Source organism: Hypanus sabinus, chromosome 10 (genome assembly GCF_030144855.1).
Source record: "Hypanus sabinus isolate sHypSab1 chromosome 10, sHypSab1.hap1, whole genome shotgun sequence".
Classification (NCBI taxonomy): Eukaryota; Metazoa; Chordata; class Chondrichthyes; order Myliobatiformes; family Dasyatidae; genus Hypanus; species Hypanus sabinus.
In genome coordinates, this window is record NC_082715.1 from 102,097,864 (window position 1) to 102,117,894 (window position 20,031).

At 45.1% G+C, this 20,031-nt stretch overlaps 1 protein-coding gene across 2 annotated transcripts; it reads right to left on the bottom strand.

Moving 5' to 3' along the window:
* Nucleotides 1-1,874: 1,874 nt before the first annotated feature.
* lyrm2 (LYR motif containing 2) lies at nt 1,875-19,789 on the bottom strand. Of its 2 annotated transcripts, none has more exons than XM_059982418.1 (3): nt 17,846-19,789; nt 4,610-4,750; nt 1,875-3,068 (listed from the first exon to the last, which is right to left on the bottom strand). In XM_059982418.1, the coding sequence occupies exons 1-3, from the start codon at nt 17,888-17,890 to the stop codon at nt 2,991-2,993; spliced, it is 264 nt and encodes an 87-aa protein (XP_059838401.1). In that variant the 5' UTR covers nt 17,891-19,789; the 3' UTR covers nt 1,875-2,990. The 2 variants fall into 2 exon arrangements, with proteins under 2 accessions (XP_059838401.1, XP_059838403.1); XM_059982420.1 differs by lacking the exon at nt 17,846-19,789 and adding an exon at nt 11,577-12,110.
* Between the last annotated feature and the right edge of the window lie 242 nt (nt 19,790-20,031).

Sequence of the window (20,031 nt, forward strand, 5' to 3'; positions counted from 1 at the left end):
AGACTTGGGGACAGACTGAAACTTCAGATCAGATTAAAGTGGCAGATCGGGTTCGAGAGCGAACAATGAACCAACGTTTAGCCAACTTAAGCGCTGAACCAGATTAAGAAGTTTAAGGTGTTCAGATCAAGGGTGAAGGAGGAATCTGTATTCAGCTCACTACTCCTTGAGACTGCTTACCTTCACGCTGAACTGGCTCCGTAGCTGTGGACTCGCTTTCGGGGACTCTGCAGTAAATACTCTGTGTAATATTTGTTTACTTAATGTTTGCACAATTTGTTCTTCCCTTCTTTGCACAATGCATGATTGACTGCCTTTGTGCATTGGAGTTCTTCGTGAATTCTGTTGTGTTTCTTTGTTTTGTGGCTGCCTGCAAGGAGATGAAGCTCAAGGTTGTACATGGTATACTTCCATAATACATGTATTTTTGAATTTTAATAAATTGTTCATGGACCACACGGAGCAATTCATAAAATATTGCCTTCTCATTCTACTGTTTTAGTGCAAGGATGGAAATGGCAAAACAAATACCTCACTACTTGGAATATCTATAAACTATCTATAATATTTAAAGGTGCATAAGATAAGTATATAACTGAAACTTTCCAGGAAGGAACTTCAATAGATTCTCTATGTTACAACTGAAGACAACAGCTTGCCTTCACAGAACAATAGGATAATGTAAGTGTAGTTGTCTTCACTTACCTTCAGATGGAAAAAAGTAACAAATGATTAAGAAAGTACGGGATTAAGTATATGAGCATTGCTACAACTCTCCCAATATTAAAGGCTTGACTGGAATTTGCCAACAAGAGAAAAACTGCAGATGCTGGAAATCCGAGCAACACACGCAAAATGCTGGAGGAACTCAGCAGGCCAGGCAGTATCTATGGACAAAAAGTACAGTCAATGTTTTGGGCCGAAACCCTTCAGCAGGACTGGAGAGAAAAAGGAGTAGATTTGAAAGGTGGGGGGAGGGGAGAGAGAAACACCAGACGATAGGTGAAACCTGGAGGGGGAGGGATGAAGCAAAGAGCTAGAAAGTTGATTGGTGAAAGAGACAGAAGGCCATGGAAGAAGGAAGAAAGGGGGGAAGGAGCACCAGAGGGAGGCAATGGGCAGGCAAGGAGGTAACATGAGAGAGGGAAAGGGGACTCACAGGTGAAGTATTGCCTCACTTAGAAGGACTGTTTGGGGCCCTGAATGGTAGTGAGGGTGGAGGTGCAGGGGCAGTAGAAGCACTTCTTCCACTAGCAAGGATAGGTGCCAGAAGGGAGATCAATGGCGAGGGGCGAATGGATACAGGAGTTGCATAGGGAGCAATCCCCGCAGAAAGTGAGGGGGAGGAAAAGATGTGTTTGGTGGTGGGATCCAGTTGGAGATGCAAAAGTTTTGGAGAATTATATGCTGGACACAGAGGCTGGTGGGGTGGTAGATGAGGACGATGTAGTGTGACAGGAGGATGGGGAAAGAGCAGATGTTAGTGAAATGGAAGAGATGCGGTTGAGGGCAGCATTGATGGTGGAAGCCCCTTTCTTTGAAAAAGGAAGATATCTCCCTCGATGGTGCCAACTTGGGTACTGTTCTTGATGAAATCTAGTATTAATAGTGGATCTGGGGTAAAGATTGTCGGTCACAGAATCAGGAAGGGGGCCCCACGGGATAGGCCTCAACTTGAATGTGTGAATGGAATTGGAATACTACGAGAGCAGGAACAAAGCAGAGCAGATAAGCTAAATTAGGCAGCAGTACAGCTCTTGTGGCAAGCTTCACTAAAATTCTTCTCATCCCCTTCTAATGACTAGAGTATGTGATCTCACAATGTATCTAAGTAGCCTCTAGTCCATAGATATTGAATCAGCATAAATCTGTGGTCCACTTTCCAACTTCCCTTTAATTATCTGAAAAGGATCTTTGGAATTTAGGAATTAAGACTATAAGGAAGCTACTTCTAAAAGCCAAAATAACCCAAGTACCCCCAATGAAAATCTGCACCATCTCTTAAATAAGTTAAAACAGGAGCCACAAACTAGTGTAAGGTAACAATATCCCTCCACTTTGCATAAGTGGGGAAGATCAAACCTTACTGGACCATCATGACATTTGCAAGGTCCTTAACATCTGTGAACCAACTAAACTTCAAATATGAATTACCCTGAAATCTAAAGAAAGTCCTGAAATTCTTTGCACATACAAGGACCTGACTGTTGTTTATACATTTGTGTAATGATTTCACAGTATGAAAACCATAGCTCCCCTTTAGCTGGAAACACAAGACAATTCAGATGCTGGGACTATATAATTACACACATGCTACAGAATGCACAAAAGCCATGGCTGGAGAAATCAAATAATGTATCCATTTAAAATAAAAACACTCAGTACAATAATATTTTCAACTTTGCACCTTTCATATTGAAGAGACAATAAAAACAGAAACCTGATGAAGGTTGCACTGGAATAATCCCTTTAGAATCCATGCATTTTACACAGACGGTATACCCCTAACACATTGTTCTATCTTGCAGCTTGTAAATACTACCTAGCACGACAGCCCAGATTTGTGCAATCATTTACTAGTGTTAATTTTACCTTCAGTCCAAAGACCAATGTGTTAATACACAGCCCTCTAAATAATTTAGTAAAATTTCCTTCCTAATAAATATCTGTAGATGGCTGTGATCAAAAGCTTGTTGAACAACATCCACTTTCAAAGCAAATGGAGTGAAATATCCAAAAATTAGTCTTGCATAGTTTCTTCACATATTTGTCTCAAAGTCTTGCAAACTATAAATTCAGATATATTCCAGAGAGTATAAAATTCCACACCCAACAGAATGATCACAAGCCATTTGAAATGGTTGTCTTACAGAAGACTGCCAGCTTGTGAAAGCATTTCATTAGGGACAGAAGCACATGTTCCAAACGGGCCTGAAGATAATGACGAGTAATGTAAAATTTCATTTTAAGTCATCTTAAAGTTCTTTCTTTCATTTTGCTAATCGAAGCATTTTCTCCAGCTCCTGCAGTTGTAGATTTCCATGGGTCAGCATCATCCGTATTGTATCCTTAATGGTGAAAAACCAAACAACATTTAGTACATGAATTGACAAAAATTAAATGTCATCCTTTACAGGTATCACCTAAGCAGATTTTAGAAAAAGTCATCCATTCAGAAGAAACTCACATTTATCTGCAGTATACAGTCACACAAAATGTCTTACAGCTCCAGAGATCAGGGTTCAATCTTAATCTTTGGTGCTGACTCTGCAGAATTTGCAAATTCACTTACAGGGAAAATTAGTGGAAGAATGAGATTGACCCTGTTTGCCAGCAGAAACTTGATCAGCAAAATGGCCTCCTTAGATGTAAGAAAATAGTTCAATTATCATTCACAATGGTGGCACCGCAGCTCCCCTGCCACCTGTCTCATCAATGAACCAGTGACTTGCAGTATTCTGCATTACCAACAGCCAACAGGCTCTTGTGACAAAACCACTCACACTATCGCGCACCTACTTGACACAACATTACACAGCAATAACACCATATAACCAGTGAATTCCTTTCCAAGTGTTATCAGTTAGGCAGACAAAAAAACAGTTCTAATTGTTTTAAAAAAAACCCATACAAGTATATTTTGGTGTTAATGAGGGATAAATATTCATCTGGGCATTCTTTAACATCTGCTTGAAGGAAACCACATCTTAATGTTCCAGCTAGAGGATGGCACCTCTGTCATTTTAGTAAACCCACAGTACTGAACTTGAGTGTCAGTCTACCTTATTTGCCCAATTAACAACTGAACCCAAAACACTCAGAATTACAGACACGTTGCCAAGGTAACAAACTACCTGAATACATGCTCCAGAAGAATCAAAAGGGTGATTTTAAATTTTAGCAATAAAGTTCAAATTATGGCCACATGGAAGTCTGAAGGGTCTGGATTTTATCTGAACTATGAGGGGTTGCAGATGTGTACAGGGAGGAAATAAACAATAAAAAGCTTAAAAGGAAAATAAAGATCAATCACAGTATGCATTTAACTAAAAATAAATCTCCATCAAACTACGGCAGTGGTAATTTACAAAGAATAAGCTAGTTAACTTAATTACTTGGCCACAGGTCAGACATAGCATGAGGTCCATGAAAGTTTAATGGATTTTGCAGGATGATTGACCAGCATTATTTGCCAGGTTACCTCAAGAAGGAAAGTTTTTATTTCTTTTTCGTAATCAAGTTTCTTACTGTTACACATTAAATGAGACTTGCATATATTTATAACATTTCCATTTTATAAACATAAAACTTTAAAAATCATGTCTTCCAAGTACATTTTGAAAACTGATTGATAAAATATTTTTGAAATATTTTCTCTCCCTAAACAGAGAACCACAAATAACTAAAACATTACACTTCAGTACTATAAACCCAGGCTTACAAATAGTTTGTGGTTCAGTGCCCTTTGACTTCCAGATTACAGCTACTGTTGACTCTTGTGACCTCATGTTTGATGTATAGTCTTATTTAATAAATGTCTCTGTTATTCTGACTTCAGCAATTGTATCTTAGATCCTAGACTCAAAAAATAAGGAAGCATAAGACTTACTTGATCTGTAGCATTTTTGTTCTGTTTGAATTCTTCTCTAGCCCAGTTTTTAAGATAATGTTTATCTCCTTCATCTGGAATTTGATTAATGGCTTTTAAAATCTTCCTGTATAAATCCAGGACATTTTTACGGTGCATGAACTGGAAAACAAATAATTTGCAGAAGGCATCAAGGTCTGCATATGGAACCAAAACAAATCTGCAAGCACATATTTCATCTTGTTTGCTAAGGTAGGATTATTGAAGAGCTGTTCCCTTCTCGATTCTGTGGTTCACTCTTCCATCTCCAACATCTACCATTCCATGAAACTCTGGAATTGCAACACCTTTCCTTATACCTCTTACTTTCCAGGCAAAGCAGCAAGTTACTTCCACCCGTTCAACTTAACATGTGGCAATATGTACTGCATGGTGACCTCTACAAAGTCAAAATGAATTTGGATGAGGTGACAGTTTGACAGAATGCAATTTCCCTTCTGTCACAAAGATCCATTTCAGCCGTTTGACACATGAATTCTCAATCCCACTTTGGTCTCACACTGTTCCAATGGATCCAAAATTAGCTCAACAGAGTAGCATCTCACCTTCTGACTAGACCCATTACAACCTTCAAAACATAATACAAACTCCAAAAATTTCAGATAATCAGCTTTAGTTTGCAAAATTAGCTAGTTCTATTATAAAAGGTTTTTAACAAGCAAGAAACAGAAACAACAAAACTGTTTCTCTCTACATTTGCTGCCTGACCTGCTGAGTAGTTTCTGTTATCGTTTGTTTTACAACTTCAGCAATTTCTCCAGTTGTTAGCTCCATTCTAGCACTTTGTTTCTTCTTGATCGTTTCCTATTACCTTTCTTCCAGGCACATTATTAGGAATCGACAAGCTTCCACGACCCTCTCCTTGCCAACACTACCATTATCTCTTACTCAGTCCTTGTTTTCCCCATCACTGACGTCCTCTTTGTTGTTTTCATCTCCCCTAGTTCTCTGCAAATAAAATATTGTAGCAGTGTGCTACACGCAGCGCTAAAATTACGAGACGGAGTTGGTAACTGCAGTTGAAGGAAAAACTTTATTCGAAATCCTCAGCCTCACTTTTAAGCCTCCCTCAACCTGCCCCCCATGGCGCAGAGGCTCCAAAGCTCTGTGTTCGCAAACCCCCGTAGGCTATCTAATTGTGAGCCGGTTCAGATGTGCCAGGAAATGGGTCGCCACATAACCCCCCCCCAGAACCGGCGATACACCCCCCAATGTCCAGAGTCTGGGCCAGAACCTGCTTGGGAGGTCGGCCTCTGCGCCGAGGTGCCGGAAACTCGGCCGGTTGCGCCAGGTCCACATGGGCCGGTTTGAGGCGGTCCACCGTGAAAACCTCCTCTTTCCCCCCAACGTCCAGCACGAACATGGACCCGTTGTTCCGGAGCACCATAAACGGCCCCTCGTATGGCCGCTGCAGTGGTGGCCGATGCCCGCCCCTTCGTACAAACACAAACTTACAGTTCTGTAGGTCATTGGGTACGCAGGTCGGGTGCCGCCCGTGCTGTGAAGTGGGTATGGGGGCCAGGTTACCGAGCTTCTCGCGTAGTCTGCCCAGGACTGCTGCGGGTTCTTCCTCTTGCCCCCTTGGGGCTGGTAGGAACTCCCCAGGGACGACCAGGGGCGCGCCGTATACCAGCTCAGCCGACGAGGCGTGCAGGTCGTCCTTGGGCGCTGTGTGGATGCCGAGTAGGACCCAGGGAAGCTCGTCCGCCCAGTTGGCTCCTCGCAGGCGGGCCATGAGGGCCGACTTCAGGTGACGGTGGAAACGCTCCACTAGCCCGTTCGACTGTGGGTGGTAGGCAGTGGTGTGGTGCAGCTGAGTCCCCAAAAGGCTGGCCATAGCTGACCACAGGCTGGAGGTGAACTGGGCGCCTCTGTGGGAGGTAATGTGGGCGACACTGGCAAGGGGCCCACGATATCCACGTGAATGTGGTCAAAACACCGGTGGGCGGGATGGAACTGCTGCGGTGGGGCTTTGGTGCGCTGCTGCACCTTGGCCGTCTGGCAGTGCATGCACGTTTTGGCCCATTCACTGACCTGTTTGCGGAGTCCGTGCCAAACGAACCTGCTGGAAACCATCCGGACAGTTGTCCGGATGGAGGGATGCGCCAGGTTATGAATGGAGTCGAAAACACGGCGCTGCCAGGCTGTCGGGACAACGGGGCGGGGCTGGCCGGTGGCGACGTCACAGAGTAGGGTCCTCTCACCCGGGCCCACGGGGAGGTCCTGGAGCTGCAAACCGGAGACTGCAGTTCTGTAACTCGGAATCTCCTCGTCCGCCTGCTGCGCCTCTGCCAGTGCCTCAAAGTCTACCCCTTGGGAAAGGGCATGAACGGTAGGGCAAGAGAGCGCATCCACCACGACATTGTCCTTACCTGAGACGTGCCGGACATCCATCGTGTATTCAGAGATGTAGGACAGGTGGCGTTGCTGGCGGGACGACCAGGGGTCGGACGCTTTCGTAAACGCAAAGGTAAGCGGTTTGTGGTCCGTGAACGCGGTGAAGGGCCGACCTTCTAGGAAGTACCTGAAATGCCGGATTGCCAGGTAGAGCGCCAACAGTTCCCGGTCGAAAGCACTGTACTTGAGCTCGGGTGGCCGCAGGTGTTTGCTGAAAAACGCCAGGGGTTGCCAGCGACCTGTGATGAGTTGCTCCAGCACCCCACCGACTGCCGTGTTAGATGCGTCCACTGTGAGGGCGGTAGGGGCGTCCATTCTGGGATGTACTAGCATTGTGGCATTCGCCAAAGCTTCCTTCGTTTGAACGAAAGCGGCGGCGGACTCCTCGTCCCAGGTAATGTCCTTGCTCGGACCCGACATCAGAGCGAACAGGGGGCGCATGATCCGGGCAGCTGAAGGGAGGAAGCGGCGGTAGAAATTGACCATACCTACGAATTCCTGAAGGCCTTTGATCGTGGTGGGTCGGGGAAAGTGGCGGACCGCATCTACCTTAGCGGGCAGAGGGGTTGCCCCATCTTTAGTAACCCTGTGGCCCAGGAAGTCAATGGTATCGAGTCCGAACTGGCATTTGGCAGGGTTGATTGTAAGACCGTACTCACTCAGTCGGACGCAGAGTTGACGGAGGTGGGACAGGTGCTCCTGACGACTGCTGCGGGCTATGAGGATGTCATCCAAATAGATGAACGCGAAGTCCCGGTCCCGTCCCACCGCGTCCATTAACCGCTGGAACGTCTGTGCGGCATTCTTCAGGCCGAACGGCATGCGGAGGAACTCGAAAAGGCCAAACGGGGTGATGAGAGCCGTTTTGGGGACGTCGTCAGGATGCATCGCGATTTGATGGTACCCTCGGACGAGGTCTACCTTGGAGAAGATCCGTGCGTCGTGCAGGTTTGCTGCAAAGTCCTGAATGTGCGGCACAGGGTAGCGGTCCGGTGTGGTAGCCTCGTTCAGCCTGTGGTAGTCGCCGCACGGTCTCCAGCCTCCCGTCGCTTTGGGCACCATGTGCAGGGGTGAGGCCCATGGGCTGTCGGACCGCCGGATGATCCCCAATTCCTCCATCCTCTGGAACTCCTCCTTCGCCAGTCGGAGCTTGTCCGGGGGAAGCCGCCGAGCGCGGGCATGGAGGGGTGGTCCCTGGGTCGGGATGTGGTGCTGTACGCCGTGCCTGGGCATGGCCGCTGTGAACTGCAGTGCCAGAACCGATGGGAAATCCGCCAGGACCCTGGTGAAGTCGTTGTCGGACAGCGTGATGGAGCCGAGGTGAGGGGCTGGCAACTGGGCTGCACCCAGGGAGAACGTCTGAAAGGTCTCAGCGTGTACCAGTCTCTTCCTGGGCAGGTCGACCAGTAGGCTGTGAGCTCGCAAAAAATCCGCACCCAGAAGCGGTTGGGCTACGGCGGCCAGTGTGAAGTCCCACGCTGGAGCCGAACTGTAGCTGCACCTGATGGGTGCCGTAGGTCCTTACTGTGCTGCCATTCACGGCCCTCAGGGGGGGACCCGGTGCCCTGCTGCGGGTGTCGTAACTCGTCGGAGGTAAAACGCTGATCTCAGCCCCAGTATCGACCAAAACCCGGTGTCCCGACCTTCTATCCCACACATACAGGAGGCTATCCCGATGGCCAGCCGCCGTAGCCATCAGCAGCGGCTGGCCCTGGCGTTTCCCGGGAACTTGCAGGGTGGGCGACAACGGCGGGCTTCTGCGCCCCACCGCTGGTGGTAGAAGCACCAGTGTTCATTGGGCCGGGTGTTGGCGGGCTCTGCGGCCGGGCCTGGACTGGTTTGCTGCCGGGAGCGTGGCTGGGAGATCTGTGCGATGGACGCCCCACTCACCTTTTTGGCATTCCACAGCAAGTCCGCCCGGGCTGCCACCTTCCGGGGGTCACTGAAATCCGCGTCGGACAGCAGCAGGCGTATGTCCTCGGGCAGCTGCTCCAGGAATGCCTGCTCAAACATGAGGCAGGGTGTGTGTCCGTCGGCGAGAGACAATATCTCATTCATTAAAGCCGATGGGGGTCTGTCGCCCAAGCCATCCAGGTGCAGTAAACGGGCAGCCTGCTCGCGCCGTGAGAGTCCGAAAGTCCTGAGGAGCAGGGCTTTGAATTCCGTGTACTTGCCGTCTGCCGGGGGCGACTGTACGAACTCCGCGACCTGGGCCGCTGTGTCCTGGTCGAGGGAGCTCACCACGTAGTAGTAGCGGGTGTCTTCTGAGGTGATCCGGCGAACGTGGAATTGGGCTTCGGCTTGCTAGAACCATAGGTTCGGTCGCTGTGTCCAGAAACCCGGCAGTTTCAACGAAACCGCATGAACAGAGGCGGCATCGGTCATTTCTGGTCCAAAAATCGTTTGGACCGTCGGGGTCACCAATTGTAGCGGTGTGCTACACGCAGCGCTAAAATTACGACACGGAGTCGGTAACTGCAGTTGAAGGAAAAACTTTATTCGAAATCCTCAGCCTCACTTTTAAGCCTCTCTCAACCTGCCCCCCGTGGTTCACAAACCCCCGTAGGCTATCTAATTGTGAGCCGGTTCAGATGTGCCAGGAAATGGGTCGCCACAATATATAACTTTTCTCAATTCTAGTGCAAGGCTGTTTATCTATAATCATATATAACTATATAACAATTACAGCACAGAAACAGGCCACCTCGGCCCTTCTAGTCCGTGCTGAATGCTTACTCTCACCTAGTCCCACTGACCTGCACGTAGCCCATAACCCTCCATTCCTTTCCTGTCCATATACTTATCCAATTTTACTTTAAATTACAATACCGAACCTGCCTCTACCACTCCTACTGGAAGCTCGTTCCACACAGCTACAACTCTCTGAGTAAAGAAACTCCCCCTTGTTACCCTTAACCCAGGGGTCGGCAACCCGCGGCTCTTTCATCTCTGTGCTGCGGCTCCCCGTGGTTTGTTAGTTTTTGAAATGTAATTCGAAATTTGAAGATTATGGTGATCTTGTACAATCTAAAAATGTTGTGGAGACCCCATTTCCTGGCACATCTGAACCGGCTCACAATTAGCCACCGTTCCGGCTAAGGGAGATAGCCTACGGAGGTTTGTGAGTACGTGTCTTTTGGAGCATCCGCGCCCACGGGGACGGGTTGAGGGAGGCTTTAAAGCAAGGCTGTTTAGTTCGAATAAAGTTACCTTTGACTGCACTGTCTTTATTTTAGCGCTGCGTGTAGCGCTACACCGCTACAACGTGTTTTTTATCGCTATTAATATACATCACCACTGCCAATGCCTGACACCCGCCAGTGCGCGCTTTCTTTTAATTCTTCGATCCAAGGTAGGCTAACTATGGAGTAACTTTCAACCGAACGTCTTTTTTTCGGAGTTCAAAATGTTTCTGTTGCATGCAGAAATGTAATTTCGTTTTCTCTGCAGGAGTTCATCAATTTCATAAATGCAACACATTATAGTTTGTTTATACATAGCAGGAAGGCAAAAAAAAAACCGTTGTATGCAGTGTTATTTCATTTTAAATGTCAAATGGGTTTTGTGGCTCCCAGTGTTTTCTTTTCTGTGGGAAATGGGTCCATATTGGCTCTTTCCGTGGTAAACGTTGCCGACCCCTGCCTTAACCTTTTGCCCCCTAACTCTCAACTCATGTCCTCTTGTTTGAATCTCCCCTATTCTCAATGGAAAAAGCCTATCCATGTCAACTCTATCTAACCCCTCATAATTTTAAATACCTCTATCAAGTCCCCCCTCAACCTTCTACGCTCCAAAGAATAAAGACCTAACTTGTTCAATCTTTCCCTGTAACTTAGGTGCTGAAACCCAGGTAACATTCTAGTAAATCTTCTCTGTACTCTCTCTATTTTGTTGACATCTTTCCTATAATTCGGTGACCAAAACTGTACACAATACTCCAAATTCGGCCTTACCAATGTCTCATACAATTTTAACATTACATCCCAACTCCTATACTCAATGCTCTGATTTATAAAGGCCAACATACCAAAAGCTTTCTTCACCACCCTATCCACATGAGATTCCACCTTCAGGGAGCTATGCACCATTATTCCTAGATCACTCTGTTCTACTGCATTTTTCAATGCCCTACCATTTACCATGTATGTCCTAATTGGATTATTCCTACCAAAATGTAGCACCTCACACTTATCAGCATTAAACTCCATCTGCCATCGTTCAGCCCACTCATCTAACTGGCCTAAATCTTTCAGCAAACTTTGAAAACCTACTTCATTATCCACAACGCCCTACCTTAGTATCATCAGCGTACTTACTAATCCAATTTACCACCCCATCATCCAGATCGTTAATGTATATGACAAACGACATTGGACCCAGTACAGATCCCTGAGGCACACCACTAGTCACTGGCCTCCAACCTGACAAACAGTTATCCACCCCTACTCTCTGGCATCTCCCATCCAGCCACTGTTGAATCCATTTTACTACTTCAATATTAATACCTAATGATTGAAACGTCTTAACTAACCTTCCATGCAGAACCTTGTCAAAGGCCTTACTGAAGTCCATATGGACAACATCCACTGCTTTATCCTCGTCAACTTTCCTCGTAATATCTTCAAAAAATTTAATAAGATTTGTCAAACATGACCTTTATTGGAGTATAAAAGTTGCAACTTGCTATTTGCTAGAGAATGAAATCCTAAGAATGTAGAAGACAATGTTGTTTTAATAAGAGGAAGCTAGGAGATATAAATTATGTAATCTGAGTTTGCTATTTGCTATGCATGTACCCAATTTAGTAGGAGAATGAAATATTAAGAATGTAGAAGACAATGGTGGGTTAATGAGAGGTAGCTAAGAGATGTAGATTAGAACATGATTAAGTCAATGGGTAGAAACAATAGCGGTGGATGTACGTGTGATACGCAACTGTAGACCGATTGGATATGCTAATACAACTAATCCAGGAGATTGCTATAAAACATGCTATGTACAAGGATCGGTGGGCAATTAGCGACTAGCTCAATGACTGTCTCAGCTTTGATTTGCAAATTAAAGTTTAACCCTTCTTGAAGAATCTTCTGCGTCACCTGGTCATTTGTGAAGCATGAGAAACCACGACACCTTCCACGCACAATTCCATGTTCCCAATCAGACCCTGTCTATCCAGATAATTATATATACCATCTCTAAGAATACTTTCCATTAATTTACCCACCACTGACATTAAACTGACAGGCCTATAATTGCTAGGTTTACTCTTAGAAACCTTTTTAAACAATGGAACCACATGAGCAATGCGCCAATCCTCCAGCACCATCCCCATTCCTAATGACATCTGAAATATTTCTGTCAGAGCTCCTGCTATTTCTACACTAACCTCTCTCAAGGTCCTAGGGAATATCCTGTCAGGACCAGGAGATTTATCCACTTTTATATTCCTTAAAAGCACCAGTACTTCCTCCTATTTAATCCTTAACTTCCATAAATCCATAACTTCCCTACTTGTTTCCCTTACCTTACACAATTCAATATCCTTCTTCTTAGTGAATACCGAAGAAAAGAAATTATTCAAAATCACCCCCATCTCTTTTGGCTCTACATATAGCTGTTCATTCTGATCCTCTAAGGGACCAATTTTATCCCTCACGATCTGTTTGCTATTAATATAACTGTAGAAACCCTTCGGATTTATTTTCACCTTACTTGCCAAAAGCAACCTCATATCTTTTTTTAGCTTTTCTAATTTATTTAAGATTCTTCTTACATTCTTTATATTCCTCGAGCACCTCATTTACTCCATGCTGCCTATATTTATTGTAGATATCTCTCTTTTACCTAATCAAATTTCCAATATCCCTTAAAAACAATGGCTCTCTCAAACTTTTAACCTTTCCTTTCAACCTAACAGGAACATAAAGATTCTGTACCCTCAAAATTTCACCTTTAAATGACCTCCATTTCTCTATTTCATCCTTCCCACAAAACAAATCGTCCCAAGCACTCCTAAATCCTTTCGCATCTCCTCAAAGTTAGCCTTTCTCCAATCAAAGATCTCAACCCTGGGTCCAGTCCTATCCTTCTCCGTAATTAGATTGAAACTAATGGCATTGTGACTCACTGGACCCTAACTGCTCCCCAACACATACCTCTGTCACCTGACCTATTTCATTCCCTAACAGAAGATCCAACATTGCCCCTTCTCTAGTTGGTACCTCTATGTATTGCTGCAAAAAACTATCCTGCACACATTTTACAAAATCCAAACCATCCAGCCCTTTTACAGTATGGGCTTCCCAGTCTATGTGTGGAAAATTAAAATCTCCCGCAATCACAACCCTGTGCTTACTACAAATATCTGCTATTTCCTTACAAATTTGCTCCTCCAATTCTCGCTCCCCATTGGGTGGTCTATAATACACCCCTATAAGTGTTACTACACCTTTCCCATTCCTCAATTCCACCCAAATAGACTCCCTAATCTAAAAGATAACTATTTCTCTTAGCATGTTCACTGCCTGATTTGTTGAGTATTTCCGCCATTCTGTTCTTCCACCTCCAATCACTTCTTCAGTCCACACCAAGAACACATTGCAAATGACATCCAGAATAAAAACTCCAGCAAAATATGAAATCAATCTGGGAAAGAAACTGATCAAGTATGCTCTGCCATTTCATCATGGCTGATCCATTTGCCCTCTCAAGCCCATTCTCCTGCCTTCTCCCTGTAACCTTTCAGACCCTAACAACTTCCAACATAAATACACCAAATGACCAGGCCTCCACAGCTACCTGTGGCAACGAATTCTACAGATTTACCACCTCTGGCTAAAGACATTTCTCCTCATCTCCATTCTAAATAGATGTCCTCCTATTCTGAGGTTGTATCTTCCTGTCCTAGACTCTCCCATTAAATGAAACATCCTCTCCACATACACACTACATCTTTCAACATTCGAGAGGTTTCAATGAGATCCACCCTCATTCTTCTAAATTTCAGCAAGTGTACAAGCCCAGAGCTATCAAACACTCCTCATTCTATTTCATTTGCAGAATCATTCTTATGAATCCCCTCTGAACCCTCTCCAATGTCAGCACTTCCTTTTTGAAACCCAAAGGTTCAAACATTCATTAATTATCAAAGTATGCAACTCTGAAATTCTTCTTCTCCAGATAGCCACAAAACCAAGAAAGAAGCACAATCATCAACTTGCAAATTCCTCCTCCTGCACAAAAAACAAAAATGGAACAGGCACATCGACCCCCAATCCCACTCCCCTGCACACAATGAAACAAGATAGGGCAAAAAACACAGGAAATAAAAAACCAAGTCCATATCAAACCAAATTTAATTATCTTTCAGACCATACATGGATACAGTTGAACGAGAGCATTCCTCCTGAGCCCAACATCCAGCAGCATCTTGCAATCACAAGAGAAACATCCAAAACAGTCACCCATGGTTACACAGCATGCTGCTTTTGTGTACCTACTCTGATGTTTTCGAGTAGCAGACAGCAATGTGCAGCAGCAAACCTGGGTAATACTCTCCCGGCACAGTGGCAGGCAGCAGAGCGATCCCCCAGTGATCAAAATGGAGACTTCACTCTCCATTACCACAGCAATTCCACCAGCAATCAAAAGGCATGCAGCTGGTACTCACCTTCTGCAATCACCTCGATGTTTCAGTTTCCCTTGTTGATTTACTTGGCAAACAATGGAAGCTTAAATCGGAAAATGGAGTTGAACATCAACTCGTGCCTGCAGCCATCTCGCCATGAGGTTCACGCTCACTGCCTCTGCCTCCTGGAGACTACAGAGCGCTGAACAATCTCCAAACTGCAAATCACTCTGAAGTCCCTTGCACCTTGGATTTTTCAATAGTCTACACTTTCATTTCTTCTCCTGAAGTGCATGACCACACACTTCCCAACACGCTATTCCATCTGCAACTTGTCCTAATCTGTCCGAGTCTTCCTGCAGCCTCCCTGCTTCCTCAACACCATCTGCCCTTCCACCTATCATCCGCAAACGTGATCACAAAGCCATTAATTCTGTAATCCAAATCATTGGCATACTTTGTGAAAAAAAACTGTGCAACACCAACCCTGTGGAACACCACTAGTCTCTAGCAGCCAATGAGAAAAGGCTCCAATACTCCCACTCTTTGCCTCCAGTTAATCAGCCCAATCCTCTAACCATGCTAGCAGCTTTCATTTGTGGCACCTTGTCAAAGGCTTTCTGAAAATCCAAGTACACAACATCAACTCATTTTCCTTTGTCTATCCTGCTTCTTATTTCCTCAGAGTTCCAATAGATTTGACAATCAAGATTGTCCCATGCTAATTACAGCCTATTTTACCATGTGCTTGCAAGTACCCTGAGAAACACAGAAAACCTACAGCACAATACAGGCCCTTTGGCCCACAAAGCTGTGCTAAACATGTCCTTACCTTAGAAATTACCTAGGGTTACCCATGGCCCTCTATTTTTCTAAGCTCCATGTACCTATCCAAAAGTCTCTTCAAAGACCCTATCGTATCCGCCTCCACCACCTTTGCCGGCAGCCCATTCCACACACTCACTACTCTCTGAGTAAAAAACTTACCCCTGACATCTCCTCTGTATCTACTCCCCAGCACCTTAAAACTATTCCCTCTTGTGGCAACCATTTCAGCCCTGAGAAAAAGCCTCTGACTATCCACATGATCAATGCCTCTCATCATCTTATACACCTCTATCAGCTCACCTCTCATCCTCCATCACTCCAAGGAGAAAAGGCCGAGTTCACTCAACCTGCTTTCATAAGGCATGCTCCCCAATCCAGGCAACATTCTTATAATATAAATCTCCTCTGCACCCTTTCTATGGTTTACACATCCTTCCTGTAGTGAGGCGACCAGAACTGAGCACAGAACTGCAAGTGGGGTCTGACAAGGGTCCTATAGCTGCAACATTACCTCTCGGCTCCTAATCTCAATCCCACCATTGATGAAGGCCAATGCACCATATGCCTTCTTAACCACAGAGTCAACCTACGTGGCAGCTTTGAGTGTCCTATGGACTTGGACCCCAAGATCCCTCTCATCCTCCACACTGCCAAGAGTCTTACCATTAATACTATATTCTGCCATCATACTTGACCTACCAAAATGAACCACTTCACACTTATCTGGGTTGAACTCCATCTGCCACTTCTCAGTCCAGTTTTGCATCCTATGAATGTCCCGCTGTAACCTCTGACAGTCCTCCACACTATCCAAAACATGTCCAACCTTTATGTGATCAGCAAATTTACTAATCCATCCCTCCACTTCCTCTTCTAGGTCATTTATAAAAAATCACAAACAGTAGGGGTCCCAGAACAGATCCCTGAGGCACACCACTGGTCACCAACCTCCATGCAGAATATGACCCATTTACAACCACTCTTTGCCTTCCGTGGGCAAGCCAGTTCTGAATCCACAAAGCAATGTCCCCTTGGAAACCCACGTCTCCTTACTTTCTCAATAAGTCTTGCATGGGGTACCTTATCAAGTGCATTGCTGAAATCTATATAGACTACATCTACTGCTCTTCCGTCATCAATGTGTTTAGTCACATCCTCAAAAAATTCAATCAGGCTCGTAAGGCATAACCTGCCTTTGACAAAACCATGCTGACTGTTCCTAATCATATTATGCCTCTCTCAACATTCATAAGTCCTGCTTCTCAGGATCTTCTCCATCAACTTAGCAACCACTGAAGTAAGACTCACTGGACTATAATTTCCTGGGTTATCTCTACTCCCTTTCTTGAATAAGGGAACAACATCTGCAACCCTACAATTCTCTGGAACCTCTCCCGTCCCCATTGATGACGCAAAGATCATTGCCAGAGGCTCAGCAATCTCCTCCCTTGCCTCCCACAGTAGCCTGGGATACATCTCTTCCGGTCCCAATGACTTACTCAACTCGATGCTTTCCAAAAGCTCCAATACATCCTCTCTCTTAATATCTACATGTTCAAGCTTTTCAGTCCACTGCAAGTGCATTTTCAGTCCATTGCCAAAATCCTTTTCCGTAGTGAATACTGAAGCAAAGTATTCAGTAAGTACCTCTGCTATCTCCTCTGGTTCCATACTCACTTTTCCACTGTTACAGCTGATTGGTCCTATTCTCTCACATCTCAATATACTGGCTACTGTTTAAAGACCTATATATTATCCCCATCTGGGTCTTCTTACCCTTACAGTTTCTTAACATTACCCACAAGGAATCCACACTTTCCAATCCTGGCGCCTCTTTCTAAGGATTTGATTTCACCAACAGAACCACTCCACCCCCTCTGCCTACTTGCCTGCGAGTTCAATCCAAGGTGTATTCTTGATGTTAAGCTCCCAACTATGATCTTCCCTTAAGCCACAACTCAGTGATGCCCACATCACACTTACCAATCTCCAACTGCGCTGTAAGATCATTTACCTTATTCTTTTTACTGTGTGCATTGAAATATAACACCTTCGGTCCTGTATTCTTAACCCTTTTCGGTTTTGCCCCATGTAACACTGCAACTCATCCCACTGACTGGCTCAGTCACCAACAGTAGGCGAGCGATTAAAAAACTGATGCGAGGGGTTAGGATACAAAGAAAAGGGAGACATTTTCCTGGTTTAACATTGTACCGGGATACCCATCGTCTCAAATTAACGAGTACATATGAGAAAAACGTGCAAGCGGCCGATTCTCAACTCCCACAACCCGCAGTCCGCGAGCGACAGCCCATAACGGAGCCAGGCAGCAGGGGTTCGCTTACCTCTTTAAAGCTGAGCACGCCGACCGGGAGGCGACCCGCCGCCATCCTGGAACACAACGTCGCACGGTGAAGCCGTCACACACAACGTCACCAGACTGCGCCCCCAGCGACGGCGCTGGCTAAATGCAGTTTACCAGGCGGCAGAGGGCGAGGTGCTGAGACTCACCTTCCGTGTCCAGATAAACAGCCGATCTTGTCTGCGTCAGCAAGTTTCAGAACACTCACCAAGCCAGGCGGTACCTGTCAGCTTCGAACACAGCAGAAAGCAGCTACGGTGCTAAGGCAACTGAGAAAAGGAAAAGACATGAGGGATGGCTGTGACGGGCTTGCTCCGTAGAAGAACTGTAGGGTATCATCCGGTCGAGTTGGACAGAAAGAAAGTTGTGCAGAAGATATGAAGAGTGTAGAGGGATATAGATAAGTGTCAAGAGTCTGGCAGGGGGAGTACAACGCTGATAAGTGCAAGGTCATCCACTTTGGAAGGAAAAATGAAAAAGATTATTATTTAAATGGTAAAAAATTGCAGCATCCTGCTGTGCAGAGAGACGGGAGTGCTTGAGCATGAATCAAGGTTGGTTTGTAGGTGCAGCAGGCTATCAAAAAGACAGACTGCTGGCCTTCATTGCTGAGGGACTGAATTTAAGAGCAGGGAGGTGATGCTGCACCTGGTGTACTGTGTGCAGTTCCGGTCCTTCCTTGGAGAATATACTGGCTTTGGAGGAAGTGCAGAGGACATTCACCAGGTTGATTCCAGAGATGACGGTATTGGACTGTGAGGAGAGATTTGAGTCGCTTGGGTCTGTACTCACTGGAATTCAGGAGGAGAGGAGATTTTATGGAAACATAGAAAATTATGAGTGGGATAGATAAGATAGAGGCAGGCAAGTTGTTTCTGCTGGTAGGCAAGACAATACTAGGGGGCATAGCCTCAGGATTTGGGGAAGTAGATTTATGACAGTTGAGGAGCAACTGGTTTTCCCAGACTGGTGAATCTGTGGACTTCTCTGCCCAATGCAACAGTGGAAGCTACCTCAGTAAATATATTTAAGACAAGGTTGGATAGATTTTTGCATAGTAAGGGAATTTAGGGTTATGGGGAAAATACAAGTAGGTTGAGATGAGTCCATCATCAGATCAGCCATGATATTATTGAATGGAGGAGCAGGCTCAAGGGGCCAGATGGACTACTCCTGCTCCTAGTTCTTACGAATTAAAGCAATGAAGTAAGTGCAGAGTGTTTTCAATTGCAAATTGAAGAGCATCAACAGCAGGTCAGGTTCTGTTAATGGAGAGAGATTAGATTCATGCCTTGGTCAGTTCAGGTAACTGCACACCAGAAGTAGAACTGAGCCTGAAGGTTGCAAATGAAGATAGAAGAGCTCAGTATTTCAAGTATTTTCTTCTGTATGATTCACAGAAAGTGCTATTTTGTATTTTTTTCCTGTCTCTAACCCTTATTCATCTTCCTTCTTTGCTCCCTTCTCCCCACCTCTTACTGTGAATTTAAGCAAATTATCCACTTTCTGATAAGTCCACACAATGGATGCCACATTCAGAGGACACTACGCCAAAACCTTGTTGTCAAGAGACTGGACAGGGCTATAGTTGATGTTTACCCTAGCTGGGGAACATAGAAACAAGACAGTCTCAAAAGGGTTGACCACTCTTCTTAACTCACTGCTTTATTCCAATCTTTGGAACTGTCAGTAAGTTGCTGAGTATTTCAAGACAACTTGGCAAATTTTCAGATATTAGCGGAATATAAGCTTAGTGCAATGCTCTTCCTGAATTGGAGGCAAAAAAATGTCTCCTATCTTTGTACTTGTAAATGGAAAAGTGGGATGCCAGGATTGATATTTAGTCATGAAATATGGAGGTACATGAGGGCCTTATGGTGCTGCAAATAGAGAGAGCAGGTGCGTGGAAAGTGGAACAAGAAATGTCAAGGGATAATACCCATTTTCAGTATTGGTAGCATCTTTCTTTTGTATAATAATCAAAACAAATTCCACAGAAGACTTAATAGGGATGGTTGGAACTAGTCTTTTTCCAAATTACAAATAAACAAATTATCATATTAAATGTACAGTGCCCTCATTTATATATTCCTATATCATCAATCTGTGCTCAGGGCAGAGAGTAGAAAGCCAACTATTCCACAATCACACCCAATAACTTCAGGAGGT